Source organism: Magnolia sinica, chromosome 4 (assembly GCF_029962835.1).
Source record: "Magnolia sinica isolate HGM2019 chromosome 4, MsV1, whole genome shotgun sequence".
Lineage (NCBI taxonomy): Eukaryota > Viridiplantae > Streptophyta > Magnoliopsida > Magnoliales > Magnoliaceae > Magnolia > Magnolia sinica.
The window spans coordinates 27103859-27130081 of NC_080576.1; the positions used below are offsets into that span (position 1 = coordinate 27103859).

Here is a 26223-nt window from a genome sequence, read left to right on the forward strand (position 1 = left end):
TTCTATGGCCCCAAATGATGTTTATTTGTCATCCAACCTGTTCATAAGATAAGAAAGACATGGATGAAGGGAAGAAACAAATATCAGCTTGATCTAAAACTTCTGTTGTCCCCGAGAAATTTTCAATGGTAGATGTTTAATTCACACTATTTCCGGTGGTGTGTTCCATTTGAGGTTCTTATATATTCCATTTTTTTGGTGAAGCCCTAAAATTATGTGTTAAAATAGATGGACGGAGTGGATATAATGTATGAATGACACTGGGGCCCACGGATTTTACTCAGTACGCTTACCGTACTGAGTTACTCAGTACACAATCCGCTTCCCAGCTGGAACAGGGATACTCACCATTTAAAACTTTACTGTGGGGACCACTTGTATATTCTATCTGAGACAAGATGCATCCAGAAAGGATGACTGGATACAAAACAAAACAGGCCACTCTAAAATTCACGTGGGCTAAAACACTTGACTTTTGAGGTGTAAGGCATGATTTTACATGTTGTGACTGACCTTTGGTCGGCCAGATTTTTGTTGGCCATGGAGAATGGGAAGGGAGAAAATGATGGACGGATTAGATATCATTAAAACATTACACTGGACCCCACGAGGTGGAGAGCGGATTGCATGTGCCCCCGCACAGAGATATATACCTGTGCCTGGGGCTGTGTGGGTCCCGCATAGATGTTCATGACAAATCCAATCCGTCCATATGTTTTTGAAGACCAAAATAATACACCATACGTGAGAATCCAGGCAGATATAAAACTCAGGTGGGCCACCAAAAACGAAACATTGTGAACAGAAATGTCCACCGTTGAAACATTTCTGGAGTTGACCATGATGTTTATATTCCATCCAAACCGTTCATATGGTTAGTTTCACTCAGATAAACCATAGGAACAAATTTTATTCTGATAAAAAACTTCTTACACCCCCAGGTGTTCAATCCCCACTGTTTGATGCGGCATGCCCCACATGAGTTTTTGATATGAATGATTTTTATATTCTCATCCTACTGTGGTCTTTAAAAAAATATGGACGGAGTGGATTTGTACCTCTATGGGCCACACACAGCCCCGGCCAAAGGTATATCTCTGTGCCCGGCCCGGGAAACATGCAATCCGCTCTCCACGAGTTGATTTGTATGTTAATCTTAACATAGAAATGTCTCTACTGGATCCGGCAAAAAAAGAAAAAAGATTCCAACTATCTATCCATAAATGCGCCTCCTCAACCCCACACTCCTTACTACTCTCTCTCTCTCTCTCTCTCTCTCTCTCTCTCTCTCTCTCTCTCTCTCTCTCTCTCTCTCTCTCTCTCTCATCTTTGAAGAAGAAGAAGGAGATGGAGAGATATTCAGCATCTCATAATCATAGAGTTCTGCTCCTCTATCATATCTTCATTTTGGTATTGTTCTCAATCTCCGTGTCAGCATCGAGGCTTCTCTTTCAGTCGGACATTGACCAAGTTTACAGACGAAATCTACTCGCCAATGGCCTCGGCTCCACTCCTCCCATGGGGTATCTCTCTCTCTCTCTCTCTCTCTCTCTCTCTCTCTCTCTCTCTCTCTCTCAAACACAGGTTTTCATAGAGCGTGGGCCCACATTCCTGTCTCAGACAGTCGGATGTCACACATGTAACAGTTCCTGGCCATTCGTTAGGTTGTGCATACTGTCAACATACAAGAACTGTCTATCAAAACTGTAGTCTGTCCAAACCCAGACCGAACTCCATCATGGGCCTAATCCTGGCCCGTGATGATTATCAATGCCCCATGTCCCATTAAAACCCATTAGGTCCGGTCGGCTCTTGATAGGGCTGTCTTCATAACTACATTTTGATAAGATGATCCAAACCGTCCTCTTAGTGGTATACATAATGTACTTACAAGATCGTTCCTGAAAGATAGGCCAGTCACTCGTGTTTAGAACCATCTGATTGCTGTGATTTTTGGTCAATAACAGGATAAGAAAAGATTAGATATAATGGATGGTTCAGATTCAACTTTCTTTATGGGAAAGTTTCCATGCACTTTAGCCCACTGGATTATTACTCCTCATTTAATGGATCATAGGTGACGTGGCTGCTGGTCAGTGCTGAAAAAGCTACGTGAGCCCCACCATGTATGTGTTTTATCCATGCCGTCCATTCATTTAATTTGCCTGTTTATTTTAGGGCATGAGCATGAACTTTAGGTAGATCCAAATCTCAAGCGGATCGGAAACAATGTTGATTTAACACTCACCGTTAAAAACTTCGTAGGGCCCACTGTAACGTTTATTTGCTATGTCACACGGACGTGGACGGAGGGAAAACACAGATATTAGCTTGATTCATAACTTTTGTCGCCTCTAACAAGTTTTTAATGGTATGGTATTCAATCACCACTGTTTACTGTGGTGCAGTGCACCTGAGATTTGAGTCTGCCCCAATTTTGGGCACCTGCCCTAAAAGGAGGGGTGAAAATGAATGGACGGCGTGGATAAAACACAGGTGGGCCATAGAGCTTTTCCAGCACCGATGTAGCTACTGGAGGTATCATTACCGAATCTTGAATCCGTATTTAACGGACGCGGATTGCGGTAACGGTAATCCGTCCGGGAAGGGCTCTGTGGGGGCCATATTGATGTAAGTGCTTTATCCATGCCATTTATCGCTTTTCTCGGATCATTTTAAAGTGCGTTCATAAAAATGAAGCAGGTCAACAGCTCTAGTGGACCGCACCAAAGGAAGCTGCAGTGATAATGACACCCACCGTTGAAGCCTTTCTAAGGGCCACCGTGATGTTTTCTTATCATCCAACCTATTCATAAGATCATGTAGCCGTGGATGAAGTCCAAATATATATATATATATATATATATATATATATATATATATATATATATATATATATATATATATATATATATCAGCTTGATCTGAAACCTCTCCAGCGAAAGTTTTTAATGGTGGACGTTCAATCCCAACTTTGTAGTCCACTTAAGCCTTGTACCCGTCTCATTTTTTGAATCATTCTTAAAATGATATGAGAAAAACTATTAACGGCGCGGATAAAATAATTACATCACGGTGGGCCCCACAGAGCCCTTTCTGGACCGATTACCGTCCGGGCGGGGGTAGGACGCAATCCACGTCCGTATCTAACGGACTTGGCGAATGACTTGGATCTCTGACACAGATGCCATCCACGGTGGGAGCCAGTCAACCCTTGCCAGCTGTCCTAGGGCCCTCGACTCACCCAGGACGGTGCATCCCTTACAGTGGGGCCCACCTTGATGTATGTATTCTATATCCACGCCGTCAACCGTTTCTCCGTATCATTTTAGGTATTATCCCAAAAATGAAGCCGATCCGATTATTAAGTGGACCATACCATAGGAAACATTGGTGATTGACCATTAATGGGCCACAAAAGTTTTGGATCAAGCTGATATTTGTTTTTCTCTTAATCAATGCTTATGCGATTAGATGGCAAATAAACACCGGAAAACATTAAGGTGCGCCCTAAGAAGTTTTCAATGGTAAGCGTTCAATCATCACCTTTTTCTATGGTATGATCCACCTTATAAGTGGATCTACTTTATTTTTGGAGATAATACACTAAAATGATATGGAAAAATGGATGGATGGCGTGGATACAGAATATATACATCAAGGTGGGCCCCACCGTAAGTGCTGCACCGTCTTGGATGAATCCGGGGGTATCACCTAATCCGCTACCCTTTGGGCTTTGGGTTAGACTCCCGTTCTAGTTCGAAACCATTTTGAAAATTACGGTGACCGATCCAGCTTACATGTGACACTCATTTGGGCTATCCAGACCATTCAAATTGTGGGCCACGTGTTGGATAGACCATAGCTTTAAAATCATATTGATCTACCAACCCTACCGTGCGAATCGCTGTCTATCAATTGAATGGTTGAAAGTACAATAGTGAGTAGTTCAAATTCCAAAGGCATGCTGTAATCTTCTCAATGTAATTTTTGGGTTATGTCCATCCATAGTTGGGTCAGAAATTGAACGGTCTGATTGCCATTCAACAATGCCATGTGATCGATTGAAGAATCACGCCCATTTTAGAAGAGAACCTATCATCTATGAAAACGGTAGACCACTTGGAATCAGTTGGCCGCCCATACATGTGTGGCCCACCTAGCAACGGGTTCCACCTGATCTAAAGAACAGAAATAATTGAGATGGAGCTTAAAGATAAAGTTAGCAGTCCCAAGCAGTGGTAAACTATCACAGGAGTCAATGTACACTGTCAGTTCACCACCACCTTTAAGTTATGGTATGTCATCCTCCATAAATGTGGCACATGTTCACAAAAAATAAAAAAATAAAAAATGTTAACCCTTTGATTTCCGTGGTTGATTTGAAAACATTGACCATATAAATCGTAGCCGTTCATCTTCGGATTGGACACTTACTCCACTCATCTTGCTACATAAGATATTGTGCTTAGATTCATTGGATCGATCATATTTCAGGTGGAACAGTTGGAATCATTTCCGGTGCAAGATTGATGAGAAAACAATCAAAGAAACTGGTTAGTATAAATTACTCCAAACTCAACTCAAACTTGAAAAGCACCCGAGTTTAAGTTGACTCAGTTGAGTTCAATAAAGGCTTAAGAAAACCGAGTTGACTGGACTCATCTGAGTCGACTCGACTCGGTGAGTATGATTTTGAACTTATTATCTTTATTTCAGTGATATTTGTTTAACTATTCCAATTTGGTCTCTTAACAGCTGATGCATTGGTGTCCACTGGCCTTGCAAAGCTTGGATATCACTATGTTAATATAGGTATATTGTTTTGCAACTCAATTTTTATATGTGCACAAGAAATACTATGGAGAATGGATGATCCGGACCATCTATCTTGAGTATCACATCGTAGATGACCCAATGAGAAAAAATTAATTAATCTGAGATCCTCACCAACCATATAAAAGTGAATTAAAAAGCATACTCCATATCTCAAAGCATATGCATGGGTAGTGCGAATCACCAATAAGTGAGATTTTTGTCATGTGGGCCATTCTTAGTTGATCTTTTAGATGAACGGTCTAGATCATTGCATGGTGCACCAATAAGTGAGATTTTTGTCATGTGGGCCATCCTTAGTTGATCTTTTAGATGACCGGTCTGGATCATCACATGGTGCACCAATAAGTGAGATTTTTATCATGTGGGCTATCCTTAGTTGATCTTCTAGATGAATGGTCTGGATCATCACATGGTGGGGTAGAAGGTACCAAGCGTTGCTTTAACTAAGAATAGCTGATTATGTTTGTGATTATCGTTTATTAGATGATTGCTGGGCCGAATCAAATCGCGACTTGAAGGTTTGCTCTTCATCAGATTTGAATTTTTTTTATTTATTTTTAATTAGTAAGAAATGGACAGTCCAAGGATCAATAAATTGCCACCCCCAAAACATTGGATTTTGATTTCAGGGAAATTTAGTCTCCAAACAGTCGACATTTCCATCTGGGATTAAAGCTCTTGCAGATTATGTACATGGCAAAGGGCTTAAGCTAGGAATCTACTCGGATGCTGGGTGATTGCCTAACGTTTCAAATTATTTTTATTCATTAGATGGGTTCATGCATTGCACACGTGTACTAAATTCACACCATTCATCTCTTGGGCCTATCCTATTGGGGAATATCAACCACTAGTTGGACATTCTCCTACTGTCAATTTACAATCAAGGAGTCCACTGGTCAGTAAGTGGGGCCATATTCTAACAAGTTTGGTTTTCATCGTACAGACCATCTACATTGGGGCCCAATAGGTAAATGGTCTGGATCATATAACTCACCACCATATTATAGAGAATATGAATTGCACGTTAACTAACTCCCCGCAATGGACTGAAACTGACAGGTATTCCACATGCAGTGGGACAATGCCAGGATCCCTTGGCCATGAAGAGCAAGATGCTCAGACCTTTGCTTCATGGGTATGGATCTGAGCACACCTTTCTTTCTAGGGTTCTTGATACACACACGTATGAGACTTGTACTTTCCATCAGGTGACCTACAATGTTTAGATCTTGTGGCCAAAAATCGGGCCACTTAGCACCTCTGGTGGGCCACATCATATCAAAACGAATTAATTAGCAGGGTAAAAAGTTTTAACCAATAATATACTCTCAATGTTGTGGCTCTGTTAAAGAGAAATTGTGAGATTTTTTTTAGATAAAAAATTTTAGTCATTGCAAGAAACTATTCACATACAATCCATGCAAAGCAAAATCACAAAAAGGGTCAAACTAAAAACTAAAAGTTGAAATATACGGACAAAATAATAATAATAATAATAATAAGATGAGATAGAAAGATTTATATAATTTAGTAATATGACTATAAGACAATAACATGGAGTTTTCTTTTTTACTAAAATAATATAAATTAATAATAAATTACTTACTTTTCTTTCGTACTCTTCTAATATATGAGTAGTCATTAAGAGATTTTAAGAACATACATACCTGCATATGTTCCTCTTATGTAGACAACATAATAAGAAAGAGAATTTGCTCAAACTGTAAGAAACTAAGCTTCACATGTGCACATATACATGAATATAGTACTTGGGACATTTACTTTCTCCACTTCTAGGCTAGAACATTGATCTAAAAATAGCTTACAACAAATATAGAAGTGAGTTTAACTTAATTAGGATCATGTATATTGAAGCAGTGCTGAAATATTTCAACAAAATCATCTTAAGTTATTTAGACGTTTTTGTTCTGTTTGTTTTTAAATACAATCATCTTAAAAATCTAATTAATGGTACTCAAATCATTCATTACCAAATTTTTAGTTAAATGAGTTTTCATTACTGTAAAACTATCTCTACTAATGCTTACAACTTTGTTATTGCATACAGTAATAAGATAACAGAACAATAATTATCATAGCTACAAATATAAGCACAATAATTTCCCTCACATCTCTAAAATTTGAAGCTTATAATGAGGGAATCAAATTGCTTGTATGAAGATGTTGGTGCCTACTTTAAACCATAAAGTGATGTGTTCAACTGATAAAATAGATTTTCTTAAAAATAAATATAAATATAAATAAAAAATAAAAAATTTAAGTTGAGTCAAATAAATTTCATCATCAAGATTTTCATGTAAAAATGAGTTTTTATATCTAATTGCTCTAATTCCAAATTAAGGAATAATGTCATGCACAACACAATATGAATAATACTCAAATGAACAATTGAAGAAAAGATTTAGTTGAAGTCAATATCTAATTTTTTAATAATATCCTTTTATCACAAATCGAGTTTTGTATCTTTCAACATTTTTATAAGAGTCTTCTTTTAACCTGTAATTCCATTTGCAACTAATAGTATTTTTTTTTATAGATAATTTAATAAATTCTCTAGTTTTGTCTTCATATAGAGCTTCATTCTTCTCATTTATGGACATTTTCAAGTGATTAGCATTCATAATTTGTATCCATTTGTTTCATATTCATAGTCAAGAATAATACACTTTTCAAATATCGCATCCAACGTAATCTTTTACTCTTTGAAAACGCACATGTAAGTGTCACAACTAAAACTATAAAGTACGGATTTTTCAAACCATACATCTTCATTGATTTACAATTTAGTGTGGTTATAAGAGACCAAGTAGCAAAATGTATTAATAGCATCTATTTAAAAATACCGCTCAAGCCTAACCAAACTCGGCACGCTCCTAACACGATCCATAAATGTACAATTCATCTATTTAACTACTCCATTCTTTTATAGAATATTGAGAATATCTAATACCTCTTAATAACATGCCTACTAAAAAAATATTAAATTCATTCAGGATATGCTCAATTTCGTTATTGGTTCACAGATGCTTAATTTTATTTTTCTTATCATTTTTTAAAAATAATTTAAACGTGATAAAATAAGTAGAAGCATTAATCTTTCTTTTGAACATGTAAATTCATAATATTCTAAGAAATTGTCAATAAAAGAAATAAATACTTTGAACCTTCCAAAAATTTAATAAGATCATCTATAGTCTTAGAATGAATTACATTTAAAATATCCATACTTCCAGCAATTATAAAAGAAATTAAATGAGCTCTACAAATCTTTTCAAAGAAAAAATCCTCATAAAAATCTGAATTGTAAAATAAATTTCGATTAAGAAATACATTGTTTTCTCATATGGCATAGTAACATACTCTGTTACAACATTAACAACAATACCATCACCAATCACAGTATCTCCAATAAACTAATATAAGCCACTTATCAACTCTTCCTTCACAAATATCATTGCTTCTTTTATTTTTTTAATAGATCATTTTTATCTAAAAAACTTATAGCCATCTTTACCAAACATTTCACATTGACAAGAGACTATTTTACAAGTTTAGGTCTAAACTACATATTAAAACTGTAGATATGATACCATCAAACACAGTGATTCTGACATTCCCAGTTCGTAAAATTTTACAAGTATTATCATTACCCATGTAAATTGTGTTGTCGTCACATAACCAATATGTGTAGAAACAATCCTTATATGTTGTATATATAAATAAGAGCCCAAATCCAAAATCATTTTATGATTTAAATTCTTTAGGAATTACAAATAACAACATTTTTCTATTCTTAGTTGAGTCTTTCTCATTTAGGCTTTTCTAGAGAAAGCCTTTGAATCTAATGCTTGATAATGCAAAATAAGTTTGAATTTTTTTTTAATTTTTCTTCTCGAGCTTGTGATTTTTACACAAGTAACCATTTTTGCAATAATTCTAACACTTTATTATTTTATGCATTTTTTACTTAGCTCTCGTTAGAACTCTCCCACTGATACCTTTGTCAGTAAATTTTCATCTGACCATCACAACATTACCAAAAGATTACTCATGTGTTTTTATGAGACTATTCAATAAGCAATGTGGACAAAACTAACACTATATTGAAATTTGAACTTTTATTAAGATTAATAATCAAACCAACCAACGAATTTATTATATTAAAGAGAGAGAGAGAGAGAGAGAGAGAGAGAGAGGAAGAAGAAGAAGAAGAAGATAGAAATGCAACTTTTTCTTCATCATCAATCTCTATATGAATTGCCACTGATCTGCTAATCAAAGTTTAAACATATTAAAGATTTCTTGCTAAAAATATCATTTTTTTTTCTTTTTTAAAGTTATAAAACTGTTGTTAAAGAAAAATCTTATTTAACATTAATTTTTCTTCGTACATAATTCATAATTTATTTCACAAGCCTTTACTAGTGGTTTGATAGGATTTATTGAATAAAACTAAATTCCAGTACGATAAAAAGATTGACCATAGTTAATTGATTTTTATCCTAAAAGTCTCATCTTTCATTTATACATATTTCTTTTCTTCTCATTTGATTGCATTTGCATAGCCATCTTTCACCAACACTACAATAATCGTTAATTTTCACAACATGTAATTAGATTCATTAAACTTCGACACCTAAAATTAATATGGTCGAACTCAATCCAACACCAATATTTTTCCTACATTTAAATGCTTCTCCACTTTTAATTTTGATACCAATTGTTACAGAAAAACACATGCACACAATCAATGCAAATAAAGTAAAACCATAAAAAATAGTCATATTAAAATTCAAAAGCTAAAATGAAACAAAAAATAAGAGGTATAAAAATTTATATAGTTTGACAATATGGATGCGTAAATGCAACAACCATATAAAGCTTTCTTCTTCCATAAAATATGAGAAATTAAGAATACATGGCGTCTCTCTCTCTCTCTCTCTCTCTCTCTCTCTCTCTCTCTCATTATATAGAGAATAATTTATAAAGAAAATACTCCAAACAGATCACCTCTTTCTACATGTTCTTGTGTATGGACAATATAACAGGAGTGGGTAATTGCTTAAAGCATCAGAGATTACATTCATACGCATGAAAGAGATGAATGGGAAACATATCATGCATTCCAACGTCTCGACATCTCACAATTACCTCATCGATGCTTATCAGCTTCATTTAGAGGTAAATAGGTGTATTTCAAATCCAAGTGGCTACTTTTTGCATTTGGTAGCTCAGGATTTGAAGGTAAATAAAGTAAGAGGTATTTTAAATACACACTTTTAATGTGTTTTGAAAATTTCAACAAAATATTGTGATTTTGATGTAATTCAAATGAAATGTCTTTTAAAAAAAAAAAAAAAATTCCTTTTTAGAGATAAGAGCTACACGTGTAGCAAAGGTGTCACTAGGTTACTAATTCATTGTACATGTGGCATATTAATGATATTCGAAACAATTTAATTATCAATTGCAGCATGAAAATTAAATTATAATAGAATGATTCAAACCATCCAAACATTGGGCATCTAAATGGACGGTTAAAAAAAAAATAATGAGTCGCTCGTTTATGATCCTTATGTTTGTGGCCCACCTAAAACTTAAAATTTTCTTATTTTTTTGGTCAACGTATATATTCCAATGTACTTATTAAAATCATTCTATCAAATATAATATATGGATATTAATTTGGAATGTAAAAGTTGATTTAGTTCATCAAATTCGGGTCCTGTAAATATGCTACAGAATTCCAATGCATTCCAAATACAAGGCAACAAAATATTTGGATATCCGTATGTTTCAACTAATTAAACACAATTAAGTATTCATAATCACTTTGAGTCTAATGTAATTGTGCTTTGGATTCCAATGCATTCCAAATCCAACCTCACAAACGGGCCCTAAGCATCTTTCCCAACCTTATGGAAAGCTTAGATCTCTCGTTCTAGTTTCGTATTTGCTCGAGCATCTCAGTATGAATGTTTAGGGCTCTGCACACGTGGGATTCATAAACCGCCATGATTTCAAAGGGAAGATGATCTATGAAGAGACAATGGCCATGCGGATCGATGCAAAGACGCTTGGAAAGGAGATTCATGGCGCATGTGCACACGTGTGATGGATCCAGGCCATTCATCAGATGGCGACCACTGTAACATAGCTTGTTCGTAGAATACGCCAGCCAATTCACCAGGCAGGCTACATTGGCGGGTTCATGGTGGGACCCATCTGATGATTGGCCAGGATCTTGCATGCGTATGCCACATTGGCAACTTCTTGTCTTGATGATTGCCACGTCATCTACACGTAAGCAATCTAATTCAATCATTAACACATTTCTTTCGGTAACTGTTATGGCCAATTCAGGTAAGGCCTCCAACGGTCCATCTGATCTGGCTCAATCCCAGCTGTTGATTGGTGATGGCCCACTAATGGAAGAAATCTAACACTAATGCTTTGAGACTTTCAGGGAATAGATTATTTGAAGTATGATAACTGTTTCAACGACGGTTCTAGGCCAACAGTACGGTAATCTCAGCCTCTCATTCAATCATCTGTCTAGATTAATTCAGATGAACTTGTTATTCACTTTGATTTTTTATTTTATTTTACTTTATTTATTTTCTATAGATATCCAGTAATGACTCGAGCTCTGATGAAGGCAGGCCGTCCAATCTTTTTCTCTATGTGCGAATGGTAATTACATCTCAGCTTAGACTCTGGTGATTGCTCACCACTGTTGTTCTAAAAGGTTGTGATCCTACAATCCAGACACTCCAAATTGCCCAGCTGGTAATGTATGGAGCATGATGCAAAAAATCACACCAATATTCAAATGATCTTAACCATCCAATTCTTGCATACCACATGGATGGTTGAGATAAAATGATCAGTGATCCATATTCATCAGGCTGAATCGAGATGGGTGAGTAACCATTGTGAGTTTTGGGTTATGCTCTATTCACTCTAGGGTATATGATTTGATGGCCTGGATCACCCTACACGTATGCATCCTGCATGGTGGATGAGGTACCATCACTCATGAAAAATGGTGATGATTTCACAGCCCAGCCCTTATTTCTAAATTTCTTTCCACATTCATATGTTGGATTGATCTGTTTTCAACCGTTGATCAGGGGGGACTTGCACCCAGCTCTGTGGGGAGCTAAAGTTGGAAACAGTTGGAGAACTACTAATGATATATCTGATAACTGGGAAAGGTAAAAATCATTTGAAATGCTTAATTAGGTTGATTTTCCTTATCTTAATCATATGTATTATATTATAATTAAAATCATTAAATGGTTATGGGTTTCATAGCATGGTCACTATTGCTGACATGAATGAAGTATATGCAAGGTTCGCACGGCCCGGCGGTTGGAACGGTTAGTGTTCTTTGTTTATACTTACTACCCAATTATGAAAAATTAATATCTAATAAGTTTGTATTAATTTCTAGTTTCTACTTATATGGTCCTTTGAGTCCTTGGATTTTACTATAAGAATTCAAATCCAAAATTTTCATTCCCTAAGATTTTCAGTTTATAAATAGTGTTTGGTAGCACAAATTTTAATAAATGGAATTCAAAATTTTGAATACTTGACTGTGGGATCTACCGTGATATATGTGCCTTACATCGGTGTTGTCCATCCATCTTGACAGCTCATGCGAGGGCATGATCACAAATAAGAAAATCCAAATCTCAGGTGGACCAAACCACAAGAAGCAGTGGTGATTGACCATTAAAATTTTCTTGTGGGCCACAAAGTTTTGGATTAAGCTGACATTTGTATGGTCCTTTTATTCGTTTCCGTGTGACCTTATCAACAGGTTGGATTGCAAATAAACGTTCCTTTTGCCCCCGAGAAGTTTTTAATGGTGGATATTCAATCACCATTGTTTCTTATGGTGTGGTCCGCCTAAGATTTAGATCTGCTTCATTTTTTGAATTATGCACTAAAATGAGCTGTCAAAACGTTTGGATGTCATGGATGTAAGCACATACATCACGGTGGGCCCCACGGTCAGGATCCACCCAAGCTGCCCAAAAAAGGTCCCCTCGATTTGGAATCCACCAAACTCGAGGGTGCCAAATACGACTTCGATTAAAAATCCAGGATTGAATTTCCTTAATGCCCAAAATCCATGCTACCAAACAACCATAAAGTTTTTTTGTTTTTTTCAATTAGGATGCGTTTGGATGTAGCCCAAATCATAATTGGCTTCGATGTTTGAGGTGGATTCCCAATTGGGGCACCATGAAAAGTAGGAATCACATTCTAAGCAATTTGGTTTTCTTCTTTTATTTTCCACCCCAAATCAATTTCAAATTGGCAGAAAAGCAACATGGTGCATCCAAACGGGCCCACAAATCAGATAATCCAATGGGACGTGGGTTTTGATTAAGCGTTGAATTAGTGTTGTAGCATTGATTTGCTTTGTGGGTTGTGTGTGATTAGATCCAGACATGCTTGAAGTGGGAAACGGTGGGATGACAAAAGACGAATATATAGTTCACTTCAGCTTATGGGCCATTTCCAAGGTATGGCATACGTGTTTTTCATGTCACGTACGTAGGAGTGCGTGTGCATGCATTACCATCCTCCTCCTCTTATTTTATTAAAACATAGCATACTTCTTGCAGGCTCCCCTTCTCTTAGGATGTGATGTACGTAATATGACTCAGGACACCATGGAGATTATTAGCAACGAAGAGGTCATTGCTGTCAACCAAGGTTAATCAATAACTTCATATCAAAATGGTTCTTTTGAACGGCAGGGATTCAATGATGGGCTACATCATATGTTTGGTTCAGATTGTTGGTGGTTCTATTTTCCATAAACAATCTTTACCATCCATTTGATGGGCTACTGATTGGATGGTTATGATTGTCCGATCTAGGTGATTTTGCATGGTGACCTTTTTGTGGACGTCCCAGATTGATTGATGGGAGTGACCACTATTCCCTGTACACCGAGGAGCACCATACGCTCGCTTCGGATCACCGTAGTTTGTCACCACACGATGGACGAATATCACATTGAGCACTTGGTTAGGGTCATCTTGTGAATTTTGGTCTATGGCCATTCATGTTGTGGCCCACCAAATCAATATTGCATTTTTGCATGAGGCCCATCTATTTCTCCTATGAATGGTTTTGATCTCTTATTCATTGATCTAAAGGTGAGAGTTTTGTGGCTTGATTGTGATTGTGGTGCAGATCCTCTTGGTGTTCAAGCAAAGAAGACTAGGATGGAAGGAGATGTTGAGGTATAAATACGTCTAATATTAGATCTGGGCCATCCACTAGGATGGGAACATCTTGGATAGGCCATTGCACAAAAACCAGATTGATTCAATGATCCGAACCGTATAAAAAATCGCCTACAGTGTTCATCAATTGTACGGCCAATACGACTTTAATAAATATACAAATTTTTACATCCGAATAATAAACCTTAGAGGCAACTTTTTTCATGGCTCAGATTATCCGATCAACATAGTTTTGGGCAATGACGTGCCCAAACTCAATAGGTGGCCGTCCATTTGTAATGGACGGTTTGGAACTATGACAAGTGGAGTTATATATACACACACACACACACACACACACACTAGAAAGAGCCAAGCCTGTGGTGGGGTAGAAGATTTCTCATGAATGGCCCAGCTTGTAAAATTCTGACCCTTCAGCTAAAGGACTATAAGTCCGTAGTTGGATGACTAGGATCTTCCAATCTGGATCCCTTTCCATCAGGGGTCCCATCAGATCGGTGGTCTAGAAAGCTAAACCATGGCCCACACAAAGTCCATGGATGGATGTGATGTACCAATATGAACGAGTGTATGGGGGTATTCCCCTATCCATTGCGGGGTCCACCAGATCACTGGTTTGGAATGGATGAGAGATAATAAGGACACCTGTCCTAAATAACATGTTTTAGCTTTTGCTGTCTATGAAGTAGAAATTGCCACTGAATCATTTAACGGTTACAGATTTGGGCGGGCCCACTCACAGGCAATCGGACGGTTGTCCTCTTAGTGAATCGGAGTTTTCATGTGGGACGTATTACAGCTTATTGGGATGACATAGGTCTCCCTCCGAATACAGTGGTCCAAGCAAGGGATCTTTGGCAGGTATTATCATATACTCGTACATGCATACATACATACATATGGAATGATAGGTTCGAGCTGTGTGGGCCCCACTGTGATGTGTGAGTGCCGTAGGCCTAGGTGTCAAAATCCAGCTTGGTCCATTACTCAGGTGGGACACACCAAAGGAAACAATGGCGAAATGGGTAAGGAGAAGCTGACCGTAGAAACTTCCAGATGGAACGTGGGTTCCACCGGGTTGTATATATGTCATCCAAACCATTCATCAGGTGAACCACACCTTGCTTAAAGGATACCCCAAGAATCATGCCATTCAAAAACTCAGGTGGACCACAACCATTGAATGTATATAGATCATAGGCATGATTTTATATAGTTCCTTTGTTGTGTGTCTAACGTGAGTTTTGGATCGGAACGATTCTTAATTTGCATGTATTGAGGATTCTACATATACATCATGGGTGGGCCCCATCACATGTGCCACAAGATTTTTGGCCATAAATTAATCTGGTCCGCTCAGCAGGTGGGCCCCAACACTGTAAACAGGTGGGTGGTTAGAAAATTCACTCTAGTTTTCCACAGCAGTACATTCGATTTCTAAACTGTGGCCCACCTGAGTAGTGGACCGCCCGTTCTCAACATGTGGGGCCCATGGTTCAGGACCATTGCTGTGATGAACCCTACCGTCTTGTCTTTGGAGTATTTCTCGCCGTCCATGGAATTGTCGTCTAAACGCCTCACTTGGGTTTGACATGCAGCATGCGACATTGACGCAGACGTTCAAAAATGCATGGACGGATACGATGGTGCCTCATTCATGCAAGATGTACGTGTTGACGCCTATTTCCTAAATTCCACCGACAGATGCAGTGGTGGCGATCTGATCATGATCGTCCACTTTGTTTTATCACATAACTGAAATAAATCGAACCGTTCATCTGATGGACCTGGTGACAGATTGGCAAGCGTATAAATATCTCATTGGATGGTCGATCGTCACTCTTTTGTCCGTTGAATGTCCTTCCAATGGATGGTTAGGGATGAAAATGACCAGCCGTCCTCATTTGTGTGATTTTATTGAGTCGCCCAGTAATATTATGACTCATCAGGTGGAGATTTTGGATTTTTTGGAAAGTCCGGGTGGGGCCCACATGTGGTCATGGTTGGACGATGAGAAAATTTTCAACTTATGGGCAATTGGGACTTACCACTGATGGACCACGATTTGAAAAATCATGGTAGCCAGATGATCCTGATCATTGAGTGGTGGTATGAAAACAGATGGCCAGGAACTAAAATAGTGGACCGTCAAAATGGAACAGGAAAATGTCTACTAAATCAAGTGTTCAGTTAGCATAATTTTGCGACCGAGGAGAATCCATAGACGTAGAAACCAGCAGAATGGACGGTTCAGATAATCCGACCATGTATGAATGTATGCCACATCCAGACTCTAGAAGGAGAATGATGTGGTTTGGTGCATCCTGGAAAATGGACGGTTAACATTGTAGGGATGATTCTGACTATGTGATTGATGGCCATCAATGGAGGGTCAAAGCTCCAAATTAATTAAAATAATAATAAGGCAATTAATCAGAGATTAGGATAGTTCAATCAATCTGATTTTTACGCCTTTCCCCATCACATGGACGGTTCAGATTGAGACACGCATGCCACATGCAGAGTAGCTGTGTATATATACGGATCTTTGTGCTCCATCATTAATTAATGATGGTATGGTATTGAATCATGATTCAGGACTGTTCAGTTCAATCAAAAGGGAATGACTAGAGGCACTGGCGAGTGGATCCAACGGACCACATTTGCCATGTGGGATCCATCGGGTTGGATCCAGATCCAGATCGTAGGATCCGAACAGTAATAAGGGTGGATCTGGGTGGATCATAATCAGATCTACTTCATCGTCTTAAGCGGCCGGCATTACTGATGGTTTGGGTCATCCCGGGAACCTGACGGATCCGGTCCATTCAGACCCGGGTTACGGGTACATGCAGTTGGGGACGCGGTTTAGCTGCCACCCCGAACCTCGATCTAGCCAGGCTGGTGCGACCCTGACCGTGTGGCCCATTTCAATACATACGTTGTATATCCACACCGTCCATCCGTTTTTAAAGATTATTTTTCGATGCAGTCCCAAAAATGAAGAAGATAAGAATCTCAGGATTACCACACCATAGGAAACAGTGGTCATTGAATGCTTGACATTAAAAATTCCCGGGATCCATCCTAATGTTTATTTCCCATCCAGCTTGTTGATAAAATCACACAGGCCGGGATGAAGAGAAAACACACATATAAACTCATCCAAAACTTTTGTGGCCCCATAAGCTTTTAATGGTGGGGATTCAATTCATACTTTAAGGTCCACCTGCGATGTGTATCTGCTTCAATTTTAGGTGCTTAGCTCTAAAATCAGCTGACAAACGGATGGACGGCGTGGATATACAATTAATACCTACATCAAGGTAGGTCCCACGGCCAGGTTCGCACCCACCTGGCTGGATCCGGGGTCGCAGTTGACCCACGGTTCATGCAGTTGAGGGTTTCGTTGGGTCTATGTTCGCAGGGTCGGATCGGGGCCAACCTTAAGAAAGACAGGAGCAAAGGTGGTTGGGCATGTAGATTTAAATACGGTAGATATGCTCACATAAATCATTCCTATAGAGAAGTTCAAGTTTTGTGCAACTTCTCTGAGCTTGGTGATGGCATAAAAGGAGGATGGAGTATACACGAGAAGCTGTGATGTGATACAGAGATAAGAGAAGAGATTAAGAAGCCACACAGTTGAAGATTGAAGACATGGTGGAGATTGTTGAAAATAGATGTCTTAAATCTGTTTTCACCGCGCTGCTCGACCAGTCGAAACCCGCTCGACTCGAAGTCCAACAACAGTGTTTCTAAAAATCCCAAAGTCTTCGACCAATCGAGTGACAGGCTCGGCCAGTCGAAGGTTACGCAGATGGTGCGTGGATTCTGCACGGACTGCGTAAATTGAGACGGTTTCAGAGAGGTGCGTAAGTGGAGTTTCCTAAACTATAAATAGGAGTCCCTAGGACTTTTCTAAGAAATGTTAAGGCTTTCTAAAGCGGTTCCAAAGGTTCTTAAAAGGGTTCTAGGGTTTCTAAAGGGTGTAGCAAGGGTGAGATTCAAGGTTGTTTGAATCGAGTAAGTCCATTCTCTTTGTAATTTATATTTTCATAGTGGAATTCTGTCGCTTTGTGCCGTGGTTTTTTCCCGAAATGGTTTTCCACGTTAAATCTTTGTGTTCTCTTGTATTTGCTTGGTGCTATTGAATTGCTATCCTAAATCCATATCTATGTGATTCCACAACACAAATCCCTAAAGAAAAACCACAATTGCCTGTGACTGAAGTTAATCATAAATTGCCACGACCCTACCAGATTTAAATTATAGAAAAGCCAACCATTGTTTATGGTTTTAAGTCTCAAACTAGTTTGAAACAACTCGAGTCAACTTGGACCTAGTTGAACTCAACATGGATGATATACCGTGAGTGACTCATGCCGAGTTGGGTGAGTTATTACAAACTCGAGTAATATGGCTTAATCTGGCAAGCTTGCAGCCCGAGTGACTCATCTGGCCAAGAATATGTGTGTTTTCAATATGGCCAGTGGGGCCATGTTGGGCAATCAGACCGTTAGTAAGCCGTGACCTACATATTGACCGCTAAAAAGAGAGAAATAGCAAAGATGAAAAATAAGCATGTATGTTGCTGAATTCTCTTCTCGACGTCATATGAGTCATTCAAGGACACAATGTGCTCTACGAATAAAACTCTAAGTGTCGACACCATTATCTCAACCCTTCAAGGGAAGGCTATGAGAAAGTTTAACGTCGACATGGGAATATCTTCTGAGGCTATTTATAAGGGGTAGGAATTCTAAACAAGGTACGGGTTCTTTAGGTTTGAGGTCCAAATCCAAGGGCAAAGGTAAAGGAAAGGTAAAGTGCTAGAATTGTGAGATGGAAGAATATGTGAAGAAGGATTGTACAAATCCTAAATCTAAGAGAGAAGATTCCGAGGCTTTATATAAGGAGGCCAATGCTGCCACATCGGATGGATCGGTAGATGTAATGGTGATGTTTTGTCCGTGTCTACATCAGACGGCCATATGATGATCGTAAAGACGAGTGGATGTTAGACACAGGGCATCTTTTCACATGACTCCTCATCGAAGTTGGTTCATCATCACAGAGAGTGCAATGGTGGATATGTATTTATGAGCAATGACATTGCCTGTAATGTTGTGGTCATTGGATCGATGTGCATCAAGATGTATGATGGGGTAGAGCGTACCTTGACTAATCTCAGGGCATGTTCTTGATTTGAAGAAGAATCTGATTTCTCTTGGTGTACTTGAGGCAATGGGCTGTAAATTCACAGGTATTAATGGTACTCTTAAAGTATCTAAGAGGGTACAAGTAATCATGAAAGCGCAACGACTCGGTAACATGTATAGGTTGATCGGGAGCACTTCAAAAGGTGGAGCTGCAGTGGATGTAGCGGATTTCACCTCTGCATGTGTGTGGCATGTTGGGCATGGCCACATGAGCGGGCAGGGCAGGAAGGCTGAGACGCGTGGACAGGGATACAGAGCAGGTGGAGCAGCCACCTGTGAGAAGAATCACACGGCATGATCGCAGGATATCGGCGAGGTACATGGACGACTCCAATATCGCAGGGGATTTATCTTCTATTCAGATGGCTCTAGGTGAGCCTGGTGCTGAGAAGTGAAAGGTGACTATGGGCGATGTGATGGATTCATTGTACCAGATCGACATATGGGAGCGGGTGGAGCTTCCAGTGGGCCGGAGAGCAGTTGGATGCAGGTGGATCTTCAGGAGGATACAACATAGATACAGGGCGAGGTTGGTAGCGAAGGGTTATGCTCAGAGAGAAGGGATCGGCTTCTTAGAGATATTCGCGCCGACGGTATAGCAGGTGTCTATTAGATCCGTGATTGGCGCTGGTTGGCCAATGTGATCTTGAGCTGGAAGGATGGATGTGGAGTCTGCACTTCTGTATGGAAAATTGGAAGAGCAGTTCTTCATGAAGCAACCAGAGCGGTTCGAAGTTCAAGGGGCTGAGAAAAAGAGTTTTCAGGAGGTCATGGTACAACCTGTCACCTAGGTAGTGGTTTGATTCCTTCATGGTGAATCAGGAATTGTATGCTGATGACATGTAGATCGCTAATTATGACATGTCTAAAATCAATTTATTGAAGACTCAATTAAGTGAGACATTTAGGATGAAGGATCGGGGTTGCAAAGATGGTTCTCAGCATTGAGATTGGAAGAGGAGCAGGTTTTGGTTATCTCAGCAAAATACCTTATGTAGGTATTGACCAAATATGAGATGACCATGTAAAGTCGGAAAGCGTTCCTTACGCGTCTCTCCTCAAAGTTTTCTTCAAGACATGTCCCAAAACAAATGAGGAAAAGAAAGATATATCTCATGAGCCTTATTCAAATGCAATTGGTAGTGTATGTCATGGTCTCGTGTCACGCCCCAAACTTGAAAATCAGACTCACAAAATTCCCGATCGCCGAATCCAATAGTGCCGATAGCCTCCGTAGTACCTTATTTTTAGCTCCTAGCATCCATACACTAGATTCCAATCCTTGGATCCTACAAGGAGGATTTTTTTTTTCCAATGTACATTTAACTCGTAATAAGCATAACCACAAGTTTACCCAAATCATAAAGGAAACATCATCATCACATATCCACTAATATAAACATTTGAATACAATATTGAAAGGGAAATACATATATCGAAATCAAAGCTCTAGAAATTAACTACATGCTCCAAGCTCAATGCTGCTACAACCTAACGCCACCTGCACGCATCTATCGTGTATAAGCTTATAGAAAGCTTAGAGAGTGGTGAAAGTGTATGCACAAGATAAGTACCGAGTATGCAATATAATGCCATAAATCATATAATATCGAAATAGGTGGAAATACTGACAAGATCATGAATCATATGATATTAGAGTAAGCAGAGGTATACTGATAAGTCCATGAGTGCCATCAACCGTACCAAGGCTATGTGATGCAAGGCATGAATGCTGACGGCCATATCAATGTAAAAACATGGCAACCTAAAATATTACATGCTGTGGATGCAATGAATATGTGGTGCAAATGAAATGAACAAGCTGAAGTGAATTCGGGATGATAGTACGTAGTATCGCAGGCTATGGGGTCCATCACAAGGGACTTCTGTCCAAACCAGTCTCATACCTAAATTTGGATTGTCAGACTCAATGTGGTAAACTCCTGATCTCAGGTTAGTTGTGCGCCCCAACCGAAATCCTGATCATTGCGAAGGTACACGTAGCAAATAGTTACGCACCGCCAGCCCAAGTGAATAGTGAATGAATAAATGAGTATGCAACTCTGCTCAATAAGTCCACATATCAAGACCGTACATCTCTGGGATCAACGTGGTCTAGTACACTCCAAGTCGGCTACCGCCCCCGCGCGTAACCAAATGAGTGGAAAAGACCTCACTACCCATCTGTCAATAGTATACCAATGCCAACTCCAACCATCGATAACGGACCCATTTGGGAGCTAGTCAAACTCGGCTATCTTGTTCCCCCATCACTTAGGCGGATAAGGCTACACCCCTCCCAACCAACCACGACACGGTGGGAGACGCGCCTCCTAGTATTCGGCCCTGTGCACTCATGTATCCACTCGATCTAGACGTTGGGGCGTCACCGGCCTCGGAGGTTTAGGAATTTTCACCCACGGACATCCAAAGTGCCTAGATGCTCAAACCAAATATTTTCGATATCCCATTTGGTCATCCACGACATGTCCGTGGAGGTTACAACCCCGATGTCGCTAAGGCGTACAAGTAATCACAATCACACAATGCAATATGCATGAGTCATGTAATCAAATCATACATCAATCCTATGCATACCGTGAGCTCATGTGGGATAACTCTACCTATCAGGGAGTCTCAAAACCATCTGTACTATGACGTATGCAAGGGTCAATCACATTTCATAATAAATATGTAGATGATGCATATAGGCATGTATCATAATGCTATGTCACACATACTCATAATCGGTATCAATAACCAACAGCATCAACAATCGGCCTTGACAATGTGGACATTTAACCAACATTGCCCCCAAGGAATGGCCCACATAGAGCCTAATATATAGTGGACCCATGGCCTCACAGAAGGGCCTAATATACAGCACCATGGGCCCTCACTCAAGAGCTTAATACACATCACGATGGGCCTCTCACATGGGCCTAATATACATCACAATGGACTCCATCGTCTGCTCCTCAAATGCATCATAATGGGCCTCATCACATAGGCCTCATATTCATCACATTAGGCCTTAAACACAGTCGCATATACATCACAAAGGTCTCAACAATTGGCCTTCACAATCGAAATCGGCCTTGACAATCAAAATTGGCCTCGACAATCGAAATCGGCCTATACAATCGGCCTCGATACTCGACCTTGACAATTGGAATTGGCCTCAACAATCTAATCGACCTTGATACTCGCCTCAACAATCGAATTGACACTCGATACTCACCAACAATCAAAATCAACCTATACAATCGGCCTCGATAAATCGAATCGGCCTATATAATTAGCCTCGACAAATCGAATCGGCCTCGATACTCGCCCGACAATCAAAATCGGTCTTGATAATCGGAATCGGCCTTAACAATCGAAATCGACCTCGATAATCGGCCTCGACAAATCGGAATCGGCCTCGATAATCGAAATCGGCCTCGACAATCAGATTCGGCCTATCAAAAGGCCTAAGGGAAGGTCACAATGTGGACATTTAACCATCATTGCCCATCAATGTGGACATTTAACCAACATTGCTCCCAAGAAGTGGTCCGCATAGAGCCAAACATATAGTGGCTCATGGCCTCACGCAGGCCTAATATACATCACAATGACCGCATACCTAGGCCTAATACACATCACAGTGGGCCGCATCAATGGGCCTAATACACATCACAATGGGCTGCATGACATGGGCCTAATACATATCACAATGGGCCACATGACATGGGCTTAATACATATCATAATGGGCTGCATCAATGAGCCTAATACAAATCACAATGGACTGCATGACATGGGCCTAATATATATCACAATGAGCTGCATGACATGGGCTTAATACATATCACAATGGGCCTCACTCATGGGCCGTAATTGCATCATGGTGGGCCTTAACGGTTGGGCCACCAATACATCAAGGTGGGCCTCATGGATGGGCCATAAATACATCAAGGTAGGCCGCATTTACGGACCGCACCAATGGGCCGCACCATCTACAAGTGGGCCGCATCGATGGGCCACAAATACATCCGGGTGGGCCCCATGGATGGGCCATAAATACATCAAGGTAGGGCCCACCATATTCTCCATACAATCTGGTCATAAGGTCACAAAGACCTGGATTAAGAGGGAAAACAAATTTCATATAGATCCAAAACTTCTGTAACCCCAAAAAGGGTTTCAATGGTAGGCGTTCAATCTCCACTGTTTTCTACGGTGGTCCAACTGATAGATAGCGTGGATATAGAATAAATACATCAATGGTGGGTCCCACATAGCACACTAATGATGATCAACACTATCCAAATATTGTCTTTGTAAATCAGCACTGCCCAAACATTGTCCGAGTAAATCAGCACCATCTGGACACTATTTAGCTTCACTTGAACTTGAGATCTAACCCATTCTTTATCTAATTGTTGAGACTCAAATATTGCATAATTTTTCCCATTTATATCTTAGTTTTATGAATATAAATCATCTTAATATTTTATTTTACTCATGTATGTGTTGTAAGGTGAATTTAAGAGCTTGGATTGAAAAAGGGTGCTAAAAAGTAAGAATTTGATGCTCAAAAATCACCAAGGCAAGGGATGGATCTTAGGAAACCAAGATTGAAGAATTCACATGCCAAAGATCTAAGAAAACCAAGTGAGGAATGAAAAGAATCGAAGATTTGAAGTGAAGAATCCTGAAATCGTCCTGAAAAGTGTATTCTAAAGCTCTGAAGTCTATTTTGGAAAACTACGCAGCAGGAAGTCTGTTTTAAACGAACTATGCAGCGAGAAGTCTATTTTGAAAAAATACGTATATTTGAGGCGTTTTCTAGGGTTTTCAACTTTGTACGAAAATTGGAGTTCCCTACTTATAAATAGGGCCTCCTAGGGCATTCTTAAACATCATTAGAAGCATTCAAGAGCAATATTTAGGGTTTTTAAAGAGTTTTTAGTTTTATTAAAGCTTTATAAGTTATTTTTTTTATTTTAGATCTTTTCTATTTGCATTTTTTTCTTCTTTCTTTCTTGTTGCTTTTTATTTCTGCAATTTAATTATGTTTTTCTAAGTTCCTTCTAGCCCAAGCTAGAAGGGAAGCACATGGGTTTAATAATTTTTTAAGATTATGATGATTGATTGTTTTAATGATGAGAAGAATGGTGTATGCATGTTATCTATTATTTAGGTTTTGTTTTTTTATCCTCTTGTGAGATCCATATGTTTCCATCATATGAGATCCACATTGATGGATAGGCTTACCCTAGATCAATCAGATTTCCTAGATAGGAGATGTTCTCAACCTGTTATATTTCTTTGATATTCATTATCCTATAGATATTGAATACTTAAAATCACTGGCGCTTGAGAATATATGTCAATGGTGCAAATCCATCATTTTCTAATCTTTTATATCATTTATTAAAATATTTAAAGTGTTTTATTTTCCGATTAGGCTGACCATAGTGCTCAGATCCTAGTTGTGTTATCCAAGTCATCATGATTTTGGAACATTAACCTATGTGTGGAACTTTGAAGCTTGGGTGTTATTTTATTCAGTTGAATTACATCCATTCAAAAATTCCAAAATCAAATCATCAGATTAATTTTTATTACTTAGTTTGTTTTGTATTTGATTTTTTTCTTCTCACAATTCATCTCCCTGTGGGATCGACCCTGTATTCACGGGATACTACTTATGAACCTCTGCACTTGGAGGCAAGCAATCAAGTTTTTGTAGGTTCTCACGACTGGTCGAAGCAGGTCGATTTTCAACACTGTACATTGAGTTCTCTTCTAAACCCTCCAGATTTTCTGTAGATTTTTTTCTTTCTTTCTTCTCTTTTCTTTTTCTTTGAAAATAAATTTTGTTGTGCCTTTCAAGCACTAACTATGATATAAGGTTGCCCGCTTGGGATTTTATCACCCAAGTGCTATGGTTGATCACAAAGATCATCCGCTGAATTTATTTTCCAGATTAGTATAGTTTAATTTTTGCATTAGTTTTACTTTTATTTATTTATTTATTTTTATTTTTTTGTAGATTGAACCCTCATGGTCGGCCCTACCGCCTGAGTTGTTGATTTATTTTTGCTTTGTAGACTGAACCCTCATGGTCGGCCCTGCCGCCTGGGTTGTTGATTTATTTTGCTTTGTGGACTGAACCCTCATGGTTGGCCCTATTGCTTGGGTTGTTGATTTAAGTTTTTATTTTTATTTTAAGTATCATACTTGTTATTTGAATTAGTGGTATTTGTTGTGTGGTGTGGATGGTTTATGTCCCGTTGGAGTAGGGATCAAAACAATCGACTCTCCTCCGAAGGCGGACTAGTTCCAGGCCTTGATCATTCACTTAGAAGAGGCACTCAACATCACTTGGATTCCATGGTAGACCCAGTTGATAATCCAAATCCAAATCTGTTAGATCTAACTATAAATCAAAATAGAGAAAATCATCCTAATCCTCCTCTTGAGGATGAAAATGAAGTTCATAGGAATGTGTTAAACCAACCACGGACTTTACGTGAACATTTACACCCTGAGAGATCAACTTTACTATCTTGCATAATGTTCCTTGCTCACACATGGAACATTGATTTTAAACTAAGTGTGATTTAATTAATTCCTAAATTTCATGGCTTGGATTGTGAAGGCCCCTACTTGCACCTCAAGGACTTTGAGGAAGTAATTGCAACGTTACAAGTAAATAATGGCAATAGGGATGTACTTAAGCTTAGGTTATTCTCATTTTCTCTAAAGGATCGGGCCAAAGCATGGCTCAACTCTCTAAGACCTAATACCATCACTTCATGGCAAGCCTTAAGTAGAGAGTTTTTGAAAAAGTTCTTTCCCGAGCACAAAACAAAT

General features: G+C 39.0%; 1 protein-coding gene across 1 annotated transcript; it reads left to right on the plus strand.

Annotated features, from left to right (window-relative positions):
• Nucleotides 1-1347: 1347 nt before the first annotated feature.
• LOC131244423 (alpha-galactosidase 1-like) lies at nt 1348-15826 on the plus strand. Its single transcript, XM_058244027.1, has 15 exons — nt 1348-1523; nt 4498-4556; nt 4759-4815; nt 5323-5357; nt 5469-5572; nt 5902-5977; nt 11330-11388; nt 11491-11556; nt 11997-12080; nt 12181-12245; nt 13321-13403; nt 13506-13596; nt 14083-14132; nt 14856-14996; nt 15734-15826. Exons 1-15 carry the CDS (start codon nt 1348-1350, stop codon nt 15824-15826), a joined length of 1239 nt encoding a protein of 412 aa, XP_058100010.1.
• Nucleotides 15827-26223: the final 10397 nt, after the last annotated feature.